General features: G+C 50.1%; 1 protein-coding gene across 1 annotated transcript; it reads left to right on the top strand.

The window, feature by feature from the left end:
* Positions 1-1,216: 1,216 nt before the first annotated feature.
* LOC138843142 (uncharacterized) lies at positions 1,217-24,579 on the top strand. The gene is made up of 5 exons (XM_089319081.1): positions 1,217-1,223; positions 3,460-3,509; positions 4,692-4,847; positions 21,825-21,924; positions 23,270-24,579. Exons 1-5 carry the CDS (start codon positions 1,217-1,219, stop codon positions 24,019-24,021), a joined length of 1,065 nt encoding a protein of 354 aa, XP_089175207.1. The 3' UTR covers positions 24,022-24,579.
* The last annotated feature ends 1,695 nt before the right edge of the window (positions 24,580-26,274 follow it).

The following is a 26,274-nucleotide window of genomic DNA, read 5'->3' on the forward strand; positions in this document are numbered from 1 at the left end:
TTTATTTGAAAGAGTTATATAGAAAGATAAGGAGAGAGAGAGAGAGAAAGAGAGAGAGGTCTTCCATCTGCTGGTTTACTCCCCAACTGGCCGCAACAGAGTGAGCTATTCCAATCCGAAGCTAGGAGATAGGAGCTTCCTCTGGGTTTCCCACATGGAAACATGCAGAGAGCTGGATTGGAAGTGGAGCAGCCGGGACTGGAACCAGCACCTCTGCTGTGGCCTGGGAAAGCAGAAGATGGCCCAAGCCCTTGAGAAACTGCACCGCATGGGAGACTGTGGGGAGCAACTCGGACTAGACTGTTACTGGAATTAAGACTTATTCTATGCATCTGCTCTCCCACAATATGGCGCTGAGAAGGGAGAAACAGCTTCTACGCAGCTGCCTCCAGTTCAACCAATAAACTGTAGGACCTGCTCCTGATTGGAGGAGAGCAGCGTACTCGGCGTGTGGGTAGCAGAGTTGGGATTGGCGGAAAAGGACTATAAAGGAGGAGAGAGACAACATGCACCAGGAACATCTATCTGAAGGAACACCTGTGCAGCCCCTGAGAGAGCCGGCCGGCGGTGTGCCGCTCCCCCGCGGAAGTGGGGAAGGTGGCAGGGGGAACTGCCCTTCCACAGAGGTGGAAGGGACGGTAGCCAACCCGGGAAGAACCAGCAGCAAACCCGGGGAGGGCCGAGCAGACAAAAGAACAGCGCAGGGTCCTGTGTCGTTCCTCCACAAAGAGGGGCAGCGACAGGAGACTGGTAAGAAGCTCTTGGCTCCTGGCTTCAGATTGGCACAGCTCTGGCTGTTGCGGCCAACTGGGGAGCGAACCAGCAGATGGAAGACCTCTCTCTCCCTGCCTCTGCTTCTTCTCTGTGTAACTCCGACTCTCAAATAAATAAATAAATCTTTTTTAAACAAGACATTGCAAATGTTAAAAATTAAAATTTAACCTGTTTTGTTAAAAACAACCTTTTAAAGATAAAAATAACGTGGTTTTTGTTCAATTATTCCAGACTATATTCTCACATATAGGGGTAGTGCTAGAAAGAATAGGAAAAAACATGAGAGGACAGAGTAAATACCTGAGATAATAGAGAAATATCTGTTCAAGTGCTTTTCAGTGCAAGAGTAGCTGGTAGAATTAAAGACAGCGTGTGATGTTACAAATCAGTCAGAAACAAGAGTGTAACTCCTCATGCAAAAGGGAGAGCACTGAAAGTAGCCATGAAACGTAAGCCAAAACCTTAGAAGAGAGTGACTGAAATTAGAACACACCAACCACAACCACAAAAAATGGGTTAAATTTATTATAAAAATCTCAGAGTAAAATTTTTTTTTTGACAGGCAGAGTGGAGAGAGAGAGAGAGAGAGAGAGAGTGAGATCTTCCTTTGCCGTTGGTTCACCCTCCAGTGACTGCTGCGGCTGGCGTACCACGCTGATCAGATGGCAGGAGCCAGGTAATTGTCCTGGTCTCCCATGGGGTGCAGGGCCCAAGCACCTGGGCCATCCTCCACTGCACTCCCGGGCCACAGCAGAGAGCTGGCCTGGCAGAGGGGCAACCGGGACAGAATCCGGTGCCCCGACAGGGACTAGAACCCAGTGTGCCGGCACCGCAAGGCGGAGGAATAGCCTAGTGAGCCAGGATGCCGGCCTGAACTCAGGTATTCTTATATAGGACCTGGCTGCAGCGGCTTTACCACTGCACCAAGGGCCTGCCCCCAATGTTTTTCTTAAGGTTTAGGTGTCTTCGCATCAGGAAAGGAGTGGCAAATCCAGACCCAAAATGCAAAGTCATCGTAATCAGTCATTGCTTTCTTTTTCCACTTAACGTGGCCAACTCTTCCCTGGGCTCTTCTGGGGGTTCCTACAGACCACAGAGCCTGAACCCCAGCTACTCTGCTCCAAAGTGGCCCAGACACCCAATGGGGACGATATGGCAGCACCATACTACGTCTTCCTTTTTTCCACAACCTTGTTCTCTTTCTACCTTTTTATGTTGTAAAGTTTTAGAATTTTTATTTACATTTGTTTATTTGAAAGGCAGAGAGACAGAGATCTCCTGGCCACTGATCCATTCCCCAAATGTCTGCAACAGCCAGGGCTGGGCCAGGCTGAAGCCAGGAGCCCCAAACTCAATTTGGGTCTCCTGTGTGGGTGACAGGGATCCAAATATTTGGGCTGTCACTTACTCCCTCCCAGGGTCTAGGCGAGCAGGAAGCTGGAATTCAAAGTGGAGCCAGGCCTCAAATCCAGGCACTCTGATAGGGGCTACCAGCATACCAAGCTGTGTCTTAACTGCTGCACCAAATGTCCAAAACAATGGTGCAAGGTCTTTTAAAAAACAAACAAAAAATCTGCCCATTAGCATCAGAGTTGGGGGAGGGGGGAGCAGGTTACAGGTACAGATTCTGAAACTCTGCAGTCTTAAGAGACTGGGTGGCTGCAGCCTCATTTTGAGTATCCATCCCAGTGCAACAGGAGAGAAACAGGACTCATTTAGAAAAATATCAAGCTCCTCACAACTGGACACGTGTCCATTTCTAGCTCCAAACCAATCAGGAGCGAGGAGTGTCAGATCCTCACCGGCAGTGACCCCTGCTGCCCTGGTAGGGACTCCTGAACGTTCAAGCATGCCCAAAATGGCCTCATGTGAACTTTCCGGGGTGATGGTATCAAGCACCATTGCTGTGGTGTGTCGTGTGCAAAAACAGTGAAAGCCAAATCAGCGGTGCCTGTGCAGATCACCTAGCTGGGTGCCAAATGCTGTCCTGTGCCCAGGGGTTTGAGCCAGATTGAAGTGCCGTGTGTACTGGGGGAACGGGCATGCCTTCCCACCCCCATGAAAGCACCTGTTCGGCTCCCATAGGACAGCAAGTTGATGGAAGCTCACCCTGCTGTGCTGTCCCTGTGTTGGAGCATGAGCGCCCCATAAACCCTTCTGGGCTGCATATTGGCCCCTTGTCAATTTCTATCTGCAAGTGAGCCAAAGACCCTGGGCTTGGTAAGGCCACTGTGATGTACAAATAGTTCCACTTTCTGGAAGCAGGTTTGTGACAATGTTTCAGGATCACCTTTTGCAGCATGAGTTAATCAAAGAAAAAAAGACAAAGGTTGTCCCTTGCATTCTTCATTAAAAAAATTTTATATATTTGAAATGCAAAATGAGAGAGAGAGAGAGAGCAGGAAGGAGGAAGGGAGGGAGGCAGGGAGGGAGAGAGAGAGAGAGAGCTTTCATCCACTGGTTCATTCCCCAAGTGCCCTCAGTAGCAGGGCCGAGTCGGGCTGAAAGCAGGAAATACAGCTGCATCTCCCACGTGGGTGGCAGGAACCCAGCACCTGGGCCTTCCCCTGCTGCTTCTCCTGCACATCGCAGGAAACTGAATGCAAGTGCAGACGGACACCGCACGCAGGGGCTCCAGCCACCGCGCTGGCACATCGCCTGCCCGTGTTCTCCACCTCCTTTCAGGCTCGGGACCTTCCACGTCTCACCTGTCGACAGGTGTGCTGGCCTGCCAGGTATGTAGCCTGCTTCCTCGCCACCCCCCCCCCCAGCACCAGGTGAACACCATGCTCCCCATCAGCAGCTTCCTGCCTGACTCGCAGGCGCACACCTGTCCTTTCCCAAGGTCCTCCTGGGGGACGTCAAGCACACACCTGTGGGGCCTGTAGAATCAAGCTTTTTTTTTTTCCTTGAATTTTTATTTTTTTTAAAGGTTTACTTGAAAGTCAGTTACCGAGAGAGTCGAGCTTATTTTTTAAAACTAGAGGCTTACCTGAACATCTTGCTCCCCCAAGCACAGAACCTAACAATTCCCATGCTCTCTCTAATCTGGTCTTCTACTATTTTGTTGGTTGCCCCAATCAATTAACACATTTCCACATAGAGCTTAAGAAACCTTGTGCCCACCCCCACCCCCCATTGAAATATTAAGGAATTCAGCTGTAAAAGCTTCCTGGCCCAGGATTTGTGGGGGGGGGGGTGTCGAGGTTTCTTTCATTTTTTAAAAAAATATTATTTATTTGAGTGCTAGTTAGAGAGAGAGGGAAAGACAGAGAGAAAGGTCTTCCATCAGCTGGTTCACTCCCCAGATGGCCAGAGCTGGGCCAATCAGAAGCCAGGAGCTTCTTCTGGGTGCGGGGACAGAGCCTTCCAAGTGAGAACTCTGGTGGCTGCTTCAGTCACAGGAGCTGCAGACCCCGGCCCACTCAGAGGACGGGGTCGTGCACACTTCCGCTAAGACAAGCAAGCCCAGCACAGAGACCTGGGGAGCGCGGCCCGCTGGACGCTGGGGGTGGACAGCCCAGCAGGCCCCGCGAGCTCCCGGCGGGGAGGCCAGCCCAGGTCCCCAAGCCCCCGGGCGCCCGGCGGCCCAGGAAGCGAGCCGCGCGCCCAGCACCGCGGGGCCCCACGCCCCTCCCCGCCGCACGGCGGCGCTGCGCAAGGCCGGCCGTTGTCCGGGCCGTTGGGCGCCCACGTGGCTTCTGGACGCCTCGAGGCCGGCGCGGGGGCGGGCGCCATTACGAGAGGCCGGGGGCGCGGGGTGGAGCCGACCAGGAGCCCAGAGCGCGCCCGCGGCGGCGGCGTCGGGTGGGAAGACGAGGCGCGGCACTGGGGGGCGTGGCGGCCGGCCTGCAGGCGGGCGCGTCCAGGGCAGGAAGCTGGAGTCCCCGTCGAGCTGGTGGGCGCGGCCCCCGCAGAGGCCTGAGGCGTCTGGCGCGACGGCAGGGGCCGCCCCCGGGGCGACGGCAGGGGCCGCGCGGCTCGCCACGCCCGCCACGCCCGCCGCCGGGCGCGTCGTCCAGGGCGAGCGGGCCAGAGGCGCGGCGAAGATGCTCCAGGTCCTGGTGCTCCAGGTGAGCGAGCGGCCCGCGCACGGACGGTCGGGCCCGGGTCGGTGCAGGCGGGGAGGCTGGAGTGCGGGTGGGGGTCGCTTCAGAAGGGGGCGCGTGCGCTGTTCCCGACGACCCCGGAGGGCGGTTGCTGCGAGCTGTCCCGTACTAGGTGTGCGTTCCTGACTCGAGCACGTTGGCAGGTGTGTCGGAGCCCCGCACACCCCAGCCCACGTCCGCCCTAGGTTAGGGCCCTCGCGGGGAACCCTGGACCTGGCTCCCGCCCTTCCCCCGCCGCCCTCGGGGCTCGGCTTCCGGACCCCCCCCACCCTCTCCTCACGCGGGTGTCCTGGTCCCCGGGCGGGCATGGGCCGCCACCTTGGAGACTTGAGGTGCAGGGAGGGCTCCCGAGGAAGCCGGAGGGGAGGCGCTGGAGGAGGGAGTTTACAAACCGGAGCCAGGGTGTGGGATGGGGAGGGGCGCCGCGAAGGAGGGGGATGGGTGGTGTTTGTGTTCTGTGGATTCACCCGACCAGAGCATCACACACCCCCGAAGCCACTGACTCCTTGCAAGGAGGCCTGGCTCTCAGACTTTTCAATCTGTTTTATTTATTTGACAGAGTTACAGACAGTGAGAGAGACAGACAGACAGAAAGGTCTTCCTTCCTTGGTTCACCCCACAAATGGCCGCCACGGCCGGGGCACCGCGCTGATCCGATGGCCGGAGCCAGGAGCCAGGTGCTTTTCCTGATCTCCCATGGGGTGCAGGGCCCAAGCACCTGGGCCATCCTCCACTGCACTCCCTGGCCACAGCAGAGAGCTGGCCTGGAAGAGGGGCAACCGGGACAGAATCCGGCGCCCCGACCGGGACTAGAACCCGGGGTGCCGGCGCCGCTAGGCGGAGGATTAGCCTAGTGAGCCGCGGCGCCGGCTATATTGTTTTTAGATAAATAGTATACCTTTATGGTTGCAAATACCTAACACAAGTGCAACTTGTTTGACCAGCAGACCCAAATGCAAACATGTCAATAACTTAAAAAAAATTTTTTTTTTAGTTTTTCTGTACCAACAAATTGAGAACAGCCTATTTATCATATTTATTTAAGTCAGGTGCACCAGAAAGGTAATTTGTGTTAAATTAGCCGTTTTTAATAATTTTTATATAGACACACAATCTGCACATAAGTATCTGGCTCCTGCCATCGGATCAGCCCGGTGCGCCGGCTGCAGCGGCCATTGGAGGGTGAACCAACGGCAAAAAGGAAGACCTTTCTCTCTGTCTCTCTCTCACTGTCCACTCTGCCTGTCGGAAGAAAAAAAAAGAAAAGAAAAGACAAAAAAAAAAAAACAATTAATGGGGCTGGCTCTGGTGCAACAGGTTAACGCCCTGGCCTGAAGCGCGGACATCTCACGTGGGCGCCGGCTCCTGGCTTCAGATTGGCACAGCTCCGGCCATTGCGGCCAATTGGAGAGTGAACCAGCAGATGGAAGACCTCTCTCTCTAACTCTGACTTTCAAATAAAGAAATCTTAAGAGTGTTAATTTTTTTTATCTATGACGTCAGTAACCACCCGAGGCTCTTGACATGAGCTGCATAGGTTAAGGAAGCCTTTTGAGTCCACAACTCTCAGTATTTGGACAAGGCCAGAAGCAAAGTGGAAGTTCTCTCCTCCCTTTAGAGAAAAGTACATCCTCTTTTGATGGCTGCTGCTTTCCACTGGGGCCTCACGGAGATCCTTCACGTAGAACATTTTTTGCCACAGTGTCTTAGCTTTCTATGCTTGACATGTAAAACAAGTCCATATTTAAACAGACTTTTAAAACTTTGAAACTTAGCCGGCGCCGTGGCTCAATAGGCTAATCTTCCACCTTGCGGCGCCGGCACACCGGGTTCTAGTCCCGGTTGGGGCGCCGGATTCTGTCCCGGTTGCCCCTCTTCCAGGCCAGCTCTCTGCTGTGGCCAGGGAGTGCAGTGGAGGATGGCCCAGGTGCTTGGGCCCTGCACCCCATGGGAGACCAGGAAAAGCACCTGGCTCCTGGCTCCTGCCATCGGATCAGCGCGGTGCGCCGGCTGCAGCGGCGGCCATTGGAGGGTGAACCAACGGCAAAGGAAGACCTTTCTCTCTCTGTCTCTCTCTCTCACTGTCCACTCTGCCTGTCAAAAATAAAAAAAAAGAACTTTGAAACTTTTAGAACTCAGCTGTTTTTAAAACAAGTAGAACTTAATGAGACAAGGATTATCTCAGTAGGATACAAAAAGACTATTTTCCCAAATATCTATTAACACATGTATTTCATCAATCTCATTGCTTTTACAGAGGATCAGATTTTAACCTTACGTCAAAAAAAAAAAAAAAACAGATTGATAACTTTTGAAGCTAAAAAAAAAATTTTATAACCATGTAAGGCTTCCACACACCTTTTGCAGCTTACCTAAACCGTTTTATCTTTTCCATTCCAATTTACAATCTATGTCCTTTCTTTATTATTTCACTAAGAAGCACAGTTTTGACTTGGCAACCTTTTTTCCATCTGTTGATTTTCTTGATTTACATTGAAAATAGCAATTTAAAAGCATATCCCGAATTTCAACCTTAGTTACTTCTGAGCAGTCTTGAATTATGTTTACTTATAGACACCTTATGAAAACCTATTTGTCAACAAATCCAGAGTTTTTCATAGACTGTAAGGTGTTAAGAGTACCTAAGTTTACATGTAGACACATGTATCTCATTTACCTTTACCCAATTTACATTTAGCAACTACACAGATTGTTAGGGTTGGAGTAGCTGGGGTTCTGGCCTTTTGTACCCCACCCCCCCCTGCCGCCCCGGGATGAGAGAACTGACATCAACGGAGACAGGTCACTTCATTAAGGCAAAGAGGGAAAAGCATCCTGTTCTAGAAAAGTCTGGTCTGGAGTGCACTTGGGGCTGGGGTTTTACCTGGTTAAGGAGGGAGTTTGCCACTGTCGCTGTGGGGGAGGGAGAAGACTTTGCAGCTGGTGGAAAGTGGAACTGGGGGCTCTGGGAAGCCTTGGGAACTTTCCTCAAATCTAATTAGAAAGCTGCCGTGTGCAGCTCATCTATTTAATTAGTTGTTTTGCAAGAAGTCTGGGGGAGGTTGCACCTGGTTCCCCAACCAGAGGAGGTTGCACTGGTTGTCAGAAGGAAGGGAGGAAATGGGGAGGGGGTGGGCTGAGGGCAGAAGGAATGCGGAAGGGGCGATGAGCCCTTTACAGATGACTGAAGATACTGGCATTGTATCATACTTTGTCTGAATTAATGTCAGAATTACATTTATATGGAATTTTGTTTTTTATAAAACTGGAAATCAGTTTTATCAACCTGAGATCTGTTAAATGGCCATTTTTCATTTCGTCACCTGCTGTCTGGCAAGGGTTAGCATCATTGCAGAACCTGTAATGGTTGCATAGAAGCCAATAGGGATAACAGTTGAAGCCTTCATAGGTAAGCAGATGACAGCCACATTTCATTCCCAGGACAGATTTCTCTTTCTTCTTTGGACCTTGGGAAAGCCTCTAGCACAACTTCAATGGTGTCAGCTAGAAACAAGTTTAAGTAAAAGACAGAGGCCTCTGCCACACTTGGGGAGGCTCGGTTCCTGCACCCTGCTTGGCTGTTGCCGTGAGAGCACACGCTCTTGTTCTGCAGGGAGGGCTCTGCTCCGGCACTGAACCCTGAGCTGCTTCCCGCCCTCTGCTTGGCGGGCTCCACTCTTTCCTTGGGGTGAGTGTCCAGGCTTTTTTGTTTGTTTGTTTGTTTGTTTGTTTTTTGTTTGGAGGCCAGAGACTAGTTAAAGCAGTGAAAACAGATTTTATTCAGTACCTCCTGAGGAGAGCTGAGCTCCATCACCAGTGGTGCGGAGGTGCCTGGGTGTTTTAAAGGGAGGGCTGGGGTTGGCACAGCTCAAGGGAAGAGTGAGAAGAGGTCATTCAGGGTAAATGCGGTGATCCCAGCTGTGTGTGCTAGCTGGAAGTTATGGAAGTTAGCACGCTGTCTTCTTGCAGAAACTGGCATGGCGGCCCTGGCCTCATAGGAGTGGCTACTGAGCAGGGACACACTTCCAGATTTGTAAGCTTTTTTGAGTGAAGCCTCTAAGAACGGAAGGTTGGGGCCTGCCTCAGATGATAGCCTGAACAGTCAGTTCTTCTGGCATTGTGGAGCTTTCTCAGGCAGGCAGGCAGGCAGGCAGGCTTGCTTATTTATTTATCAGTTTTATTTAAGAGTGACAGGGGGTGGGGGAGAGAAATAGCTCTTATCTACCGATATACTTCCCAAACGCCTACCATAGCCAGGACTGGACTGAAGCCAAAGCTGGCAGTAGGGAACCCATTCCAGGTCTCCTGCATGGGTAGCAGGAACCCAGTTGGGCCATCACTGCCGCCTCCCAGGCTCTGCATTAGCAGGAAGCTGGAGTCAGGAGCTGGAACTGAATATTGAATCTTTAGCACTCTGGCGGGGGGATTCAGTGAGTGTCATGACTGTTAGGCCACATGCTCACCACTCAAGTGAGCACTTTAATGAATAATTGCAGTCATCCCAGGGTTGTGGCCTTGTGCTGCTGGAAGCCGGAATCTGGTTGTCTCTGAGTGCGAAGGACTGAATGGAGCCACATGCCCGGAGTGCTGTTTCTAGGGGCAGCAGCTGTAACTGCGTGCTCCTCTGAGCCCTGCACTGCTCACTTACTCAGTACTCCTTGCTGTCTCCCCCATTGCCGTTCAGGACTTGGCAAGGGTGGGAGGGGTGTTGATGTGCAGACATCAGGGCTCCCTCTATGGCTCTATTTCAGAATTTCTCCCCCTAATCCTCACTGGCACCGACAGCTCTGATTCCTCGAGCCACAGTGTGACTTTGTGTTGCGTTGTTGCCACTCTGTACAACTGGGAGGTGTTCTGGGATAGTGCCCAGTGAAGTTCCTTCTTTCGAGGGTCAGCTCTCCAGTGTCTGTTGCTTATGCTAGCTCTTCATTTATTTTGTGTTTTTTCAGGGTTCATAATTGTGCTGTGTGTGTAACTTATACACTATTTTGCCCTTGCCAGAATGACTGCTGTTCATTTTCCAGTTATTTATTATGAGAATAGTCAAACATTCAGAAAAATAATACGATTACTAAGATGAACTCTTCTATTCCTGCCACTGGTAACTTAGACTCCACATCTCTGGGTGTTTCTGCTTCCATACCTTTTCAGTAGACAGAGTTAGGAAAAACCTCTGAAAACTCGTGCGTTCTGGCCGGCGCCGTGGTTCACTTAGCTAATCCTCCGCCTGTGGCGCCGGCACCCCAGGTTCTAGTCCCAGTTGGGGCGCTGGATTCTGTCCCAGTTGCTCCTCTTCCAGTCTAGCTCTCTGCTGTGGCCCGGGAAGGCAGTGGAGGATGGCCTATGTCCTTGGGCCCAAAACCTGCATGGGAGACCAGGAGGAAGCACCTGGCTCCTGGCTTCAGATCGGCGCAGCATGCTGGCTGTAGCGGCCATGTGGGAGGTGAGCCAACAGAAGGAAGACCTTTCTCTCTCTCTGTCTCTCACTGTCTAACTCTGCCTGTCCAAAAAAAAAAAAAAATCATGAGTTCTTTTTTAAAATTTAATTTTATTTATTTGAAAGAGTTACAGAGAGAGGTAAAGACAGAAAGAGTGTTCTTCCATCTGCTGGTTCATTCCCCAGATGGCTACAACGGCCGGAGCTGTGCCAATCCGAACCCAAAAGCTTCCTCCAGGTCTCCCACATGGATGCAGGGGCCCAAGGACTTGGGCTATCTTCTACTGCTTTCCCAGGCCACAGCCGAGAGCTGGATCAGAAGTGGAGCAGCTGGGACTCGAACCGGCACCCATATGGAATGCTGGTGCTTCAGGCCAGGGCTTTAACCCACTGCACCACAGCGTCTGCCCCAAATCATGAGTTCTTAGTGATGTTGTCAATCAAACTTAATTTTGGGGGGCTGGTGCTGTGGCATAATAGGCTAAGCCTTTGCCTGTGGTGCGGGCATCCCTTATGGGAGCCAGTTCATGTCTTAGCTACTCCTCTTCTATCCAGCTCTATTGTATGGCCTGGAAAAGCAGTAAAAGATGGTCCAAGTATTTGGGCCCCTGCACCTGCATGGGAGACCCAGAAGAAGCTCCTGGCTCCTGGTCTCGGATCTGCCCAGCTCTGGCCATTGTGGGCATTTGGGGAGTGAACTAGCGGATGAAAGACCTTTGTCTCTGTCTCTCCCTCTCTCTGCAACTCTACCTCTCAAATAAATAAAATCTTTTTAAAAATTTAATTTTCCATTTTATAATTCTTTTCCCTAACAATAAAAATCTTGGTTTCTAATAACAAGAGTAGATAAGACCCATTCAGAGAATTCAGTCGAAGTTTCATCCTTATTCTTTCTACTCCATTCTTTTCTCCTGTAGGAGGTAATCTGTATTTGTTTTGGTTCATCTGCTGTCATTTAAAAAATATGAGCAGGCTGTATATATATTCATACTTATTTTTCTTACACAAAAAGAATACTAAAAATGTTCTGAACCTTTTATATATATGGATGTTTTAATAGGTATTTTAATAATAAGAATATTTTTAATATTTATATTTTTAAGCTACAGGAGACCAAATAGAACTGATTGCTTTATGAGTTGTACTACATAATTGAGAATTACATATTATTGATTACATGTTTTAAATTTTATCTTTGGCTCTTTGGTATGACCATTTAAGATAAAGGTAGTTGTCAAAAATGATAGATCACTTAAATTAGAAAGTTACATGGTTCTGAGGTTTATTTGGTTTTAAAAGAAATCATGCATGATTTTATAATCTTTTAAAAATTCTGCAGGTTGAAGACCCAGATTGCTTCTGGGTTATTGTAAAAGGATGTAGTCCCTTTTTGGATCATGAAGTCGACTATCAAAAACTAAATAGCGCCATGAATGGCTTCTATAACAGCATGTGTAAAGATACAGAAATAGGGCCGGCGCCGCGGCTCACTAGGCTAATCCTCCGCCTAGCTCGCCGGCACACCGGGTTCTAGTCCCGGTCGGGGCGCCGGATTCTGTCCCGGTTGCCCCTCTTCCAGGCCAGCTCTCTGCTGTGGCCAGGGAGTGCAGTGGAGGATGGCCCAGGTGCTTGGGCCCTGTACCCCATGGGAGACCAGGAAAAGCACCTGGCTCCTGGCTCCTGCCATCGGATCAGCGCGGTGCGCCAGCCGCAGCGCGCCGGCCGCGGCAGCCATTGGAGGGTGAACCAACGGCAAAAGGAAGACCTTTCTCTCTCTGTCTCTCTCTCTCACTGTCCACTCTGCCTGTCAAAAAAAAAAAAAAAAAAAAAAAAAAACAAAAACAAAAAAAAAGATACAGAAATAAAACCATCAGTGTTGGAAGAAGGACAGGTATGTATCTGAATGCACTTTATTTATTGTATCTTTATTATTTATTTATGTGCCATCAGTTACCCGTAAGCAGGTTTTGAAGATCTGGGTTCTGCAGGAGGCAGCCTGTGAGTTGGTGCTGGTCAAACTGGCTGTGAGTAGTATTCTCTGGCACCCCCTCCCGGGCCTGAGCTCTGTGCCTTTTGACTTAAAAAAGCAACTTATAAAAAGTAGTAGCAGCCAGGACTTGAACTGACACACATATGTGATGCCAGCACTGCAGGCAGTGGCTTTACCTGCTGCACCACAGCACCGGCCCTGTTAATAGGCTTTTTAATTTCTGCTTGTTTGCTGGGTGAACATGATCTCTTGTTTTAACTTGCATTTTTTCACTTGCAAAGTTGGGTATCTCTTTAGTGTTTATTGTGTGTGTGTGGAGAGAGACTGATTTACCTGTTATTTTAGATTGATATTTCTCTTTAGTTATTTGACTTATTAGAAATCTAATATTTGTTAAAAAAGAAAAGCTCATTAAGTATTTTTTATGTGAATAGTTTTAGAACTGCTATATTGTACTTTATCCTTGTAATTTTTTTTATTCGAAAGTCAGAGTTAGAGAGAGAGAGAGAGAGAGAGAGAGAAATATCTTCTATCTACTGGCTTACTCCCCAGATGGCCACAATGGTTGGTTCTGGGCCCGGTGGAATCTGGGAGCTCCATCTGGGTCTCCCATGTTGGTAGCAGTGGCCCAAGCACTTGGGCTACATTCTGCTGCTTTTCCTAGGCCATCAACAGGGAGCTGGATTGGAAGTAGAGCGGCCTGGAAATGAACCGGTGCCCATAATGGGATGGTGGCTTCACAGATGGTGGCTCCACCTGGGACCCCGTAACACCTGCCCCTGTAATTATCTAGATGTAGTGTAGATACTACCTTTCTTAGTAAAAATAAAAATAACTACTACTTTTGAACATTGATTATGTCTAGGCTGTGGGGTAAATGTTCTCTATATACTTCCTCGTTTTTTTTTGTTTGTTTGTTTGTTTGTTTGTTTTGTAAGAGTTAGAAGTAGAGTCAGCGAGAGAGCGAATCCATTCCTTCCATTGGTTCTCTCACCAAAAATCCGCAGTGGCCAGAGCTGAGCTGATCCAAAGCCAGGAGCCAAGAGTTTCTTCCAGGTCTTCCACGCAGGTGCAGAGACCCAAGGACTTGGGCCATCCTCTACTGCTTTCCCAGGCCATAGCATAGAACTGGATCAGAAGAGGAGCAGCCAGGACATGAACCACTGCCCATATGGGATGCCAGCACTGTAGGCTGGGCTTTAACCCACTGCACAACAGCACGCCTCCCCCCCCCCCCCATTTGATCTTTAAAACAACTCTTGGAAGGAATGGATCTTGTGATACAGCCGAGTAAGCCACTGCTTGGGGCACCTTTGGTTCCATACTGGAGTACCTGATGTAAGTCCTGGCTGCCCACTTCCAGGACAGCTTCCTGCTAATGCCCTAGGAGACAGCAAATGGTGGATCGAATCCTGAATACCTGCCACCTGTGAGGGAGACCTGAGTGGAGTTCCTGGCTCCTGGTTTCGGCATGGTCCAGGCCCAGTTGTTGGAGACATTTGGAGAGTGAACCAGTAGATAGAAGATTTCTCTCTCTCTCTTGCCCTCTCTGATGCTCTGCCTTTCAAATAAATAAAAATGAATAAACATTTAAAAAACTAAAATAACTCTTGAAGTATGGTGGTAGCATATGTGATAGATCCAAACAAGAGAAATGTAAAATATATTATTCTGATCTTGACTTTTTATTTTATTTTTATTCCTTCTAAATACTGGTTTCTCCTGATTTTCTACTGCCTATACCATTTCCTATGATTTTCTTTCCAAAGCATAGGCGAGATGTAGAAAGGTTAAGTCGATAGAGATCAAGTGGGAGGTGGCGAATGGGTGCTCTAGTGGGCAGAGTGAGGACCATAGCAGCCACTTCCCCATAGCTGCCCCTACATTGTTGGCTTAGCCGACATGTACTGATCCCTCTCTGTGCCAGCCTGTGGAGATGCAGTGATCCCAGAATCGCTGCCCCAGGGAGCTTGTGTTTTGATTTGTCACAGGTAACTGATGTTGCAGCAGACAGTGCCAGGTGGTGAGCACAGGTCACCTCACTGGGGCCCTGGGATGTGAGTTTGTGTTGGTGCAAGCAGCAGTGTGGAGAGAGGTGTGTCACAGGAAGCAGCTGGGGTCTTTATCCCCACCCAGAGCAGGGCCAGAGCTGTGCTCTGTTGTGTGCATCGTGTGCTTGATTGGTCATGCAGAAAGAGCCCTGTGTGTGGTTTACAAAGCAAGGTTAGTGTACTAACTAAAGTGTCCTTGGCCCTCACCGGAGTGTTGCAGTGTTCCCACTGGTTTCCTTTTTCTGGTCCAGCGTCTGAGCCAGGCCTCCAGCTTGCCTCCAGTGTCCTGTCTGGTTAGTCTCCCAGAGTCTGGGACAGTTCTTCAGTCTTCCTTCATGGCCTGGACGCTTCTGAAGAGTCCTGGTCAGTTATGCTGCAGAGGAACGTTCAGTTTGACTTGGCCTGATGTTCTCATGATCAGACTGAGGTTGTGCGTGTTGGCAGAGAGAGAGAGAGAGAGGTCTGCCATCCACTGGTTCACCCCCCAACTGACTGTGACGGCTGGAGCTACGCCGATCCAAAGCCAGGAGCCAGGAGCTTCCTCTGGGTTTCACACACAGGTGCAGGAGCCCAGGGACTTGGGCCATTTTCTGCTTTCCCAGGCCATAGCAGAGAGCTGGATCGGAAGTGGGGCAGCTGGGACTAGAACTGGCACCCGTATGCCATGCCAGCACTGCAGGCAGCAGCTTTACCTGCAACACCACAGTGCCAGGCCCTAGCAGGCATTCTGAATTTGCTACGGTGAGGTTCACTTTTTCCATCATTCCTTCTACAGTTTTAAAACTTTAATTATCTTTTTAAAAAAGATTTATTTATCTATTTGAAAGTCAGAGAGAGAAGGAGAGCCAGAGAGAGAGAGAAGTCTTTCATCTACTGCTTCCCTGTCCAACCAGCTGCAATGGCCAGAGTTGAGTTGACCTGAAGCCAGGAGCCAGGAACCTTCCCTGGGCCTCCCACATGGGCACAGGGGCCCAAGCACCCGGGCCATCCTCTGGTGCCTTCCCAGGTCGTTGCATAGAGCTGGATTGGAAGTGGAGCAGACAAGATCCGAACTAGCACCCACATGGGATGCAGGATGCTGGCACCACAGGCCTAGGCCCTAAGACGTTGAACCACAGCACTGGTCCTTTATTTATCTTTTTTGAAAAAGATTTTCTTGGCCAGCCCCGTGGCTCACTAGGCTAATCCTCTGCCTGCAGCTGTGGCACCCCGGGTTCTAGTCCCAGTCAGGGCGCCGGATTCTGTCCCAGTTGCTCCTCTTCCAGGCCAGCTCTCTGCTGTGGCCTGGGAGTGCAGTGGAGGATGACCTGAGTGCTTGGCCCCTGCACCTGCATGGGAGACCAGGAGGAGGCATCTGGCTCCTGGCTTCAGATCGGAACAGTGCGCCGGCTGCAACGTGCTGGCCGTGGCAGCCCCTTGGGGGGTGAACCAACGGAAAAAGGAAGACCTTTCTCTCTCTCTCTCTCTCTCTCTCTCACTCTCTCTCTCACTCTCTCACTCTCACTGTCCTACTCTGCTTGTCAAAAAAAATAAATAAAATAAAAAATATTTTTTTTAACTTTTATTTAATGAATATAAATTTCCAAAGTACAGCTTATGGATTACAATGGCTCCCCCCCATAACGTCCCTCCCACCCAGAACCCTCCCCTTTCCCACTCCCTCTCCCCTTCCATTCACATCAAGATTCATTTTCGATTCTCTTTATTTACAGAAGATCAGTTTAGCATATATTAAGTAAAGATTTCAACAGTTTGCTCCCACACAGAAACATAAAGTGAAAAATAATAGATGATTTTTAAATGATGATGAAATCAGATCAGACGTATTGTCATGTTTCATCCCAGTGAGAGTCAAGTTGGGAATTAATTTCTCTTTTTTTTTTACAGAAGATCAGTTTAGTATACATTAAGTAAAGATTTCAACAGTTTGCACCCCCACAGAAACACAAAGTGAAATATACTGTGTGAGTACTCGTTATAACATTAAATCTCACTGTACAGCACATTAAGGACAGAGATCCTACATGAGGAGTAAGTGCACAGTGACTCCTGTTGTTGACTTTACAAATTGACACTCCTGTTTATGGCATCAGTAATCTCCCTATGCTCCAGTCATGAGTTTCCAAGGCCATGGAAGCCTTTTGAGTTCTCCAACTCCTATCTTGTTTAGACAAGGTCATAGTCAAAGTGGAGGTTCTCTCCTCCCTTCAGAGAAAAGTACCTCCTTCTTTGAAGACCTGTTCTTTCCACTGGGATCTCACTCACAGAGATCTTTCATTTAGTTTTTTTTTTTTTTTTCTGCCAGAGTGTCTTGGCTTTCCATGCCTGAAATACTCTCGTGGGCTTTTCAGCCAGATCCGAATGCCTTTAGGGCTGATTCTGAGGCCAGAGTGCTGTTTAGGACATCTGCCATTCTATGAGTCTACTGTGTATCTCGCTTCCCATGTTGGATCACTCTCCCCTTTATTTATTCTACCGGTTAGTATTAGCAGGTACTAGACTTGTTTATGTGCTTCCTTTGACTCTTAGTCCTTTCATTATGATCAATTGTGAACTGAAATTGATCACTTGGAGTGGTGAGATGGCATTGGTACATGCCACCTTGATGGGATTGAATTGGAGTCCCCTGGTATGTTTCTAACTCTACCATTTGGGGCAAGTCAGCTTGAGCATGTCCCAAATTGTACATCTCTTCCCTCTCTTATTCCCACTCTTATGTTTAACAGGGATCACATTTCAGTTAAATTTCCACACTTAAGAATAACTGTATTAATTACAGAATTAAACCAGTCATATTAAGTAGAACAGACAAAAAAAATACTAACGGGGATAATGTATTAAGTTGTTAACAGTCGGGGCTATGCTGATCAAGTCACCATTTCTCATAGTGTCCATTTCACTTCAACAGGTTTCCTTTTTGGTGTTCAGTCAGTTGTCACCGATCAGGGAGAACATATGATATTTGTCCCTTTGGGACTGGCTTATTTCACTCAGCATGATGTGTTCCAGATTCCTCCATTTTGTTGCAAATGACTGGATTTCATTGTTTCTTACTGCGGTATAGTATTCTAAAGAGTACATATCCCATAATTTCTTTATCCAGTCTACCGTTGATGGGCATTTAGGTTGGTTCCAGGTCTTGGCTATTGTGAATTGTGCTGCAATAAACATTAGGGTGCAGACCGCTTTTGTGTTTGCCAATTTAAATTCCTCTGGGTAAATTCCAAGGAGTGGGATGGCTGGGTCGAACAGTAGGGTTATCTTCAGGTTTCTGAGGAATCTCCAGACTGACTTCCATAGTGGCTTGACCAGTTTGCATTCCCACCAACAGTGGGTTAGTGTCCCTTTTTCCCCACATCCTCGCCAGCATCTGTTGTTGGTAGATTTCTGTATGTGGGCCATTCTAACCAGGGTGAGGTGAAACCTCATTGTGGTTTTGATTTGCATTTCCCTGAGTGCTAATGATCTTGAACATTTTTTCATGTGCCTGTTGGCCATTTGGATTTCCTCTTTTGAAAAATGTCTATTGAGGTCCTTGGCCCATCTCTTAAGTGGGTTGTTGGTTTTGTTGTTGTGGAGTTTCTTGATCTCTTTGTAGATTCTGGTTATTAACCCTTTATCTGTTGCATAGTTTGCAAATACTTTTTCCCATTCTGTCGGTTGTCTCTTCACTCTCCTGACTGTTTCTTTTGCAGTACAGAAACTTCTCAATTTGATGCAATCCCAGTAGTTGATTTTGGCTTTGACTGCCTGTGCCTCCCGGGTCTTTTCCAGAAACTCTTTGCTTGTGCCAATATCTTGAAGGGTTTCTCCAATGTTCTCTAATAACTTGATGGTGTCAGGTCGTAGATTTAGGTCTTTAATCCATGTTGAGTGGATTTTTGTGTAAGGTGTAAGGTAGGGGTCTTGCTTCATGCTTCTGCACGTGGAAATCCAGTTTTCCCAGCACCATTTAGTGAATAGACTGTCCTTGCTCCAGGAATTGGTTTTAGATCCTTGATCAAATATAAGTTGGCTGTAGATGTTTGGGTTGATTTCTGGTGTTTCTATTCTGTTCCACTGGTCTATCCATCTGTTTCTGTACCAGTACCATGCTGTTTTGATTACAACTGCCCTGTAGTATGTCCTGAAATCTGGTGTTGTGATGCCTCCAGCTTTGTTTTTGTTGTACAAGATTGCTTTAGCTATTCGAGGTCTCTTTTGCCTCCATATGAATTTCAGCATCATTTTTTCTAGATCTGAGAAGAATGTCTTTGGTATCCTGATTGGAATTGCATTGAATCTATAAATTGCTTTTGGGAGAATGGACATTTTGATGATGTTGATTCTTGCAATCCATGAGCATGGAAGATTGTTCCATTTTTTGGTATCCTCTTCTATTTCTTTAAGACTTTGTAATTCTCATCGTAGAGATCTTTAACGTCCTTGGTTAAGTTTATTCCAAGGTATTTGATTGTTTTTGTAGCTATTGTGAATGGGATTGATCTTAGCAGTTCTTTCTCAGCCATGGCATTGTTTGTGTATACAAAGGCTATTGATTTTTGTGCATTGATTTTATATCCTGCCAGTTTGCCAAACTCCTCTATGAGTTCCAATAGTCTCTTAGTAGAGTTCTTTGGATCCCCTAAGTAAAGAATCATATTGTCTGCAAAGAGGGATAGTTTGACTTCTTCCTTCTCAATTTGTATTCCTTTAATTTCTTTTTCTTGTCTGATGGCTCTGGCTAAAACTTCCAGAACTATGTTAAATAGCAGTGGTGAGAGTGGTCATCCCTGCCTGGTGCCAGATCTCAGTGGAAATGCTTCCAACTTGTCCCCATTCAATAGGATGCTGGCCATGGGTTTTTCGTGCATTGCTTTGATTATATTGAGGAATGTTCCTTCTATACCCAATTTGCTTAGAGTTTTCATCATGAAAGGGTGTTGAATTTTATCGAATGCTTTCTCTGCATCAATTGAGATAATCATATGGTTTTTCTTTTGCAGTCTGTTAATGTGGTGAATCACATTGGTTGATTTGCGAATGTTGAACCATCCCTGCATACCAGAGATAAATCCCACTTGGTCTGGGTGGATGATTTTTCTGATGTGTTGTTGTATTCTATTGGTGCGAAATTTATTGAGGATTTTTGCGTCTATGTTCATCAGGGATATTGGTCTATAATTTTCTTTTAGTGCTGCATCTTTCTCTGGCTTAGGGATTAAGGTGATGCTGGCTTCATAGAAAGAATTTGGGAGGATTCCATCTTTTTCAATTGTTTGAATAGTTTGAGAAGAAATGGGATTAGTTCTTCTTTAAATGTCTGGTAGAATTCAGCAGTGAATCCATCTGGTCCTGGGCTTTTCTTTGTTGGGAGGGCCTTTATTACTGTTTCGATTTCTGTTTCAGTTATGGGTCTATTTAGGTTTTCTATGTCTTCATGGTTCACTTTTGGTAGATTGAATGTGTCCAGGAATCTATCCATTTCTGATAGATTTTCCTGTTTGCTGGCATACAAGTCCTTGTAGTAATTTCTGATGATTCTTTTTATTTCTTTTTTATGGTGTCTGTTGTTACATTTCCTTTTTCATCTCTGATTTTATTGATTTGGGTCTTTTCTTTTTTTAGTTAGTTGGGCCAATGGGGTGTCCATTTTGTTTATTTTTTCAAAAAACCACCTTCTCGCTTGGCTGATTTTTTGTAATGTTTTTTTTTTTGGATTCAATCCTGTTAATTTCTTCTCTGCTTTTAATTATTTCTCTTCTCCTACTAGATTTGGGTGTGGTTTGGCTGCAGTTTTTCTAGGTCCTTGACACGCTGAAAGCTCATTTATTTGGTACCTTTCCAATTTCTTGATATAGGCACCTATTGCTATTAACTTGCCTCTCAATACTGCTTTTGCTGTATCCCATAAGTTTTGATATGTTGTGTTGTGAAAACTTCTAAATGTTCTTATCATAAATTTTTTGAAATCCATATCTTGCATTTCTTCTATCTCATCATCTTCATAATCTTGGCTTGGGGTGTTTTGTTTATTTGGAGGCATCATAGTGTCATCGTTGATCTTGTTCCCTCGATTTCTGTGTTTGTTGCTTGGCATAGTTAATTCTTCTTTCGTCACTGTGCTTTTTTTTTTTTTTTATACTATGTCTGTGTTAAGTGGACTGCCTGCTGTTGGAGGAGCCTTGGAGGCTTGAGATGGGTGTGGCCTGAGAGCTCTGCTTGGTTCTTCTGGGTTACGGGTGTGCAAAGGTGACACCCTCAGGTTATGCGTGGTAAATCTCTCCTTTTTATTTATTTATTTATTTAGGAGGTAAGTAATACCGCACCGCACTGCTGTGCAGAATTGATGGTATTTAGCTTCCGATCTCTGGCTTCTACCCAAAGAGTCTGTGCAGGCTCTGTTTCTCCTCTGGACTCCCACTGGGTTGCCTAGGCTACTGAATTGTAGTGACTCAGTTCCTTAGCTCTCCCTAGTTGTTATCTAAATCCAGAGTGAAGGCCTGCTCTTTGTCTCTTGCTTGCCTTTGCAAGGTTGGCAGAGAGAGAAACTCCTCTGTACCAGTACCCCCCCACCTTTTTTCCTTCTCTCCTGTAGTCAGTCTGGTGAACTTTCCCGCTCCCCTCTAGATTCTGACCGCTATTTCCCCGCCAATGTCTCAGGTTACTGAGCTCACCTCCCCTTCCAGCACCGATGTGTGGACTCAGAGCCCTGGGCATCCCTGCTCTCCCTGCTGGTGTCTGTGTGACATCCACTCCCCTTCCTGCACTGGCGCACAGACCATGCAGCTCCTGCAGCTCGGCTTCCGCACGGTGGGCGACCTTGTTCTCCCAGTAGGTCCTCCGAGTCACAGCCACTCGATCCGGAAGAGTTTCCTCTGCAGTTTTTTCCTGATCCTTTTTCTGAGGCTACCATAACTCCACTTTTATTAAACTAAATTTTCCTGGACTATCGGTGCGTGCCCTCACTATTCCACCATCTTGGCTCCACCCCGTCCTTCAATAAAAATATTTTATTTATTTGAGAGGTAGAGTTATAGACAGAGAAAGACATAGAGAAAGGTCTTCATCTGCTGGTTCACTCCCCAAATGGCTGCAGTGGCAGGAGCTGAGCTGATCAGAAGTCAGAAGCCAGGAGCTTCTTCCAGCTCTCTCACAGGGGTGCAGGGGCCCAAGCACCTGGGCTATCTCCCACTGCTTCCCAAGGCCATAAGCAGAGAGCTGGCTTGGAAGAGGAGCAGCTGGGATGCAAACTGGCCCCATACAGGATGCCGGTGTGGCAGGTGGAGGCTTAGCCTACTGTACAGAGCACAGGCCCCTATTGATCTTGCTATTTCTTTGAAAGGCAGAGAGACAGAGATCCTCAATATCCTGGGTCACTGCTCCTGGAGTCTCCCCCTGTCCCCTGTAGTGACACTGCACACCCACCCCTGTGGGCCCTGCTGAGGCCCTGACGGCGGGTCCTCCAATGCCTCTGTCCCCAGGTGCTGTTCCCCCTGGCTCTGAGGATGCGGGACATCTACATCCTGGAGGGCGAGCACGTGCTCCCAGCCATGGCATACACGGCCCTCAAGATCCATCGCAGTGAGTCCTCAGGGCCCACAGAGGCCCGATTGCTGGGGACGGAGGAGCTGGGGGTCCCCCTGCCTGTCCCTCGTGAGCAGGACTTGAGGGAGGGATGAGGGGGTTTGGGAGGCCTGGGTTCCCTTCAGGAGGGCACTGAGAATCCCCCTGTTGCATCCCCAATCCCAGGCCCCCACAGACCACAAGGAGAAGTGGCTAGGGTCATCCCACTGTCTATTGGCCCCTGAGCAGTCCCTCCAGTGCTTGGCTTGATACCCAAGACATACTGGCCCAATGACCACAACTGTCTGCACACAGGACCCTCCTAGGACAGGTGGGTGGGTTCCCACCTGGATGTGGGCAGGGCTAGAGGGAGGTGGGGCTGTGGGAGACCCTGTGCAATGAGGGGGAAACAGTCCGGCAGAGAATCCCCTTCAGCCATCTGAGAACTCCTGGAAGGCCCAGGTGCCCTGAGCCCAGTTGTGGGGGCCGAGTACACTCCTGTGAGCAGGGGTGGGCACAGAGGCAGGCGCTGGGGGCCCCCGCGGCAGAACTCAAGGGCAACTGAGTGTGGGCTCTGCAGCTCTAGCCTCGGGCCAACAGAAGTCAGCGGGACCCGGAGCATCACTGGCCTCTGGGCTCTGGTGGGGAGGGGTCCCTGTGCTCCTCCCCTGCTGCTGCTGCCATCAAGGACCTGAGCGCCTGGGTCCCCATGCAGAGCAGAGATGGGCTTGTCCCAGCTCTAGAGGCTCTAAGTGGGGGTCCAGGTGCAGGCTGTCCAGGCACTGGGAAGACCCCACTGCGCCTCCAGATGCTGCCTCCTTGGGTGCTCATGGGACAGTAGCAGTGACAGCCCAGTCTCACCAGGAAAGAGACAGTGGTCCAGGGGCAGAGGACACAGGGCACCCCTGCCACCTCTTTAGAAACTGCATTCCCTGTTCCCAAGGGCCTAATCCGATCTCCATGTCTGCCCCACAACCCCAGCTCTCACCCCCATCATCTTAGGCTCAGTTCCTTTCCAGCCATGTAGGAGGGACTCAGATGCGGGAAATCAGCCAATGCACTGTTAGGGCGCAGCAGGTCAGGTGGGGTAGGTGACGGAGTCCTGAGTTGGTGCCTCAGTCCCCAGAGATGAGAGTGAGGTGGGGAGTTCAGGGCCATCCACCCTGTGGGGCTGTGCAGGAGGAGCCGGTGGTGTCCCAGGGCTCCCCTGGCCCGGGCTGCACACACCCTCCCGTCTGGGGCCAGCAGCCTGGAAGAGTCCTCAGCATCACACGTGGTGATGGGGACCCCAGGGTTTTGTCGGGGCAAGCACCGAGCAGGCCAGACCGGGGCTGTGGTAAACAAACCGTGTCTCTTCTTGCAGCCAAGGCTATAAAACGGTGCAGCAGGCCCCTGGGGCAGGCACGCGTCTCCCAGATGCACGTTCCTGCCCCCACTGCTCCGAAGGCCAAAATCACCATTCAGGACACAGTGGCAGTGTGGGAGCAGACCAGGGGTCCCGCTACCCGTGCAGTGATGATCCGTCCTCCAGGAAGCTTTGGCCTCCGCATCACCAAGAGGGAAGGCATGGAGGAGGAGGAGAGCTGGGAAGGCAGCCCAGAGCCCCTCGGCCTGGGCTCCCCTGTGGGGACCACAGAGTCTCCAGGTTCTGCCAGCCCCATGGAGTCTCCAAAGTGCTCGAGGTGCGGAGGCCTGTGCCAGTGCGCCAGTCTCCCTAACCTGAGCGGGCCAGAGCACAGGGAGGACGACTCCTCCGACGCTGGCAGCCGGGAGGGCCTGTGGATGTGGGCTCCTCCACGGGCCTCGGAGCCCCCGGAACCAGGGCCCATGCAGGCTGTCCCCGCCTGGGGGCCACGGCTGAAGACTTCCCCCTACTGGCATGGCAGCCTCACGCACTCTGGGGACAGTCACGGGCTGGAGCCGGCCAGAGCCAGCCCTGGGCTGGGAGACCAGCCCCGTGTGCCCTCCCTGGCCAGAGGCCTCCTTACCTCTTATTCTGTGGGGCACCTGGATGATGGGTGCCTCCTAGAAGAGAGGCCGAGTCCAGCATCTGTCCTGCCCAGGCTGGGCAGCAGCCTTCCGTGTGTCTTCACGGCATCCTATGCACTTGGTTGAGCCCCCACCGCCCAGGCTCTTCCTGGGGCCAGGACACCCTGACACTGGAAGACAACAGCCATGCCAGGAGCCACTGTACTCTCCTCCCCGCCCCCTCCCCCACCGCCACCCTCAGGTGGTGCTGAGCCTGTATTAAATTGTTCCATGGAAAGGAGTTTGCTCCAGTTTGTGACCCCGGTGCCCAGCGGCAGCAAGCTTCCCCGTGTTCCTGGGGAGATGGGTGGTTCCACAGCCCCCATCCTCAGGCAGAGACCCGCTCAGGACCCTGCAGGCACAGAAGAAACTCCTGGCTCCTGGCTTTGGATCGGCACAGCTCTGGCGGTTGTGGCCGTCTGGGGAGTGAACGAGCAGATGGAAGACCTCTCTCTCTGTCTCTGCCTCTCCTCTCTCTGTGTAACTCTGACTTTCAAATAAATAAATAAATCTTTAAAAAATGGAATTATTTATGTATTCAAAATGTAGAGTGACAGTGAAAGAGAGACAAATCCTTCATCTACTGGTTGATTCCCCAGAAGTCCTTGAGGTCCAGTTCTATGCCAAGCGAAGGTCAGGAACCAGAATTCCAACTGTGACTCCCATACGGGAGCAGCGGCCTACATATTGGGGCCGTCTTCCACTGCTTTCCCAGGCCTGTTGGCAGAGAGCTGGAGCCGAAGCTGAGCAGCTGGGACTCGAACCAGCTCTCCACTATGGGATGCCATCATTGCAAGTTAGCACCACCCTGGCCCGTGCACTTTAAATGCTAATATCCATGAACTTATTGAAGTCCTCTCCTACCCATGTGAACGTGTCCTTGTTTAGAGACTTCGGAGAAGCAGGCCACGCCCTCAGCTCCTCTGACAGCCCTCATGTTCCTGGAGCTCCTGTCCCTCCACAAGGGAGGGAAACCATGGAGAACTGAAGACGGGAGGGCGAGCCCGAGCGCGCAGGGGTGAGTGTGCACTGGGGCTGAGCCTGGCTGTCGCTCCTACTGGGCTCCCAGCTCCTGCTGGGCTGCACCCTGGGGAGCCCCAAGCACATCAGCGCTCCCCACCAGGCCCTCTTGCTGCTCCTGGCCACAGTGGACAGCAGAAGGCAAGCGTGTGCAGGTGGACGAGAGCAGAGCAAGCCAAGGAAGCGGAACTCGCCTTAGCACAAGCTTCCCTCTACCAGCCCAGTCCTGCCACAGCAAGAACTCACGTGCGGGGCAGGTGCTGGGGCACAGCGGGTTCCACTGCTGCTTAGGATGTGGGCATCACAGGTCAGAACGCCTAGAGTCCTGTCCCACTGCTGCTTCCTGGCCAGCTTCCGGCCAGCCCCAGCTGTGCTCCCCTGTGTGGGGGAGGTGAACTTGCAGCTGCAAGACTTCCCTCACCATATGGGTGCTGGTTCCAGTCCCAGGCATTCCTCTTCTGATCTAGCTCTCTGCTATGGGCTGGGAGAGCAGTAGAAGATGGCCCAGGTCCTTGGGCCCCTGCACCCACATGCGAGACCCTGAAGAAGCTCCTGGCTTCGGATCGACGCAGCTCCGGCTGTTGTGGCCATCTGGGGAGTGAACCAGCGGGCGGAAGACCTCTTGTTCTCTGACTCTGTCAATGCTTCTCTGCAACTGTGGCTTTCAAATAAATTAAAAAAAAAAAAAAGGGAAGGAGGCCATGGAGGGAGGGAGACTGGGGCAGGAGGTGGCAGAGGCAGCAGGGTGGGAGAGGGTGTGTGCGGGGAAGCCAGGGACAGAAGGGAGCTGGGCTCCCCTGGGGCGTCTTTCGGGGAGCACAGGTGCGGGAAGAGATGGAGAAGTCGTGCACGACCCCTGCCTTTTGACAAGGCTGCACTTCTCTGTGTGTCCTGGTTCTGTTCTCCCCACGGGAAGACAAGGACCTGGGCATCTCTCCCAGCCCAGTCAGGGTCCTCGACACCCAAAGAACAGAATGTGGTCAAATGCCAAGTAGGTGTTTAGAGACAACTGGTCTACCCCGTGTCCCCTAGCCTTCAGAGCCATGAGTGCAAGAGAGAAGCAGAGGAGCTGTACTCCGGCCTGCCCGCCACACTGGCACTGGGTCTCCTGCAGTTCCCATAGTCACAGCAGCCAGTCGTCAGGGTCCCAGCCAAGGTGCGAGAGGCTGAGCTGGCCCAGGGCTCCAGAGGCCCTGTGTGGTGCTTTCTCCCCTTGCCCAGGCAGGGTTTCCACTGGTTCTGCGCCTTCCCTGCACCCAGGCATGGGCCCATGGTCAGGTCCCTGGGAAGAGAGAGGGAGAAGGAGCTAAGCCCTGTGTT

The sequence above is a fragment of the Oryctolagus cuniculus genome, chromosome 18, assembly GCF_051225735.1.
Source record: "Oryctolagus cuniculus isolate XC-2025 breed Fujian yellow rabbit chromosome 18, ASM5122573v1, whole genome shotgun sequence".
Lineage (NCBI taxonomy): Eukaryota > Metazoa > Chordata > Mammalia > Lagomorpha > Leporidae > Oryctolagus > Oryctolagus cuniculus.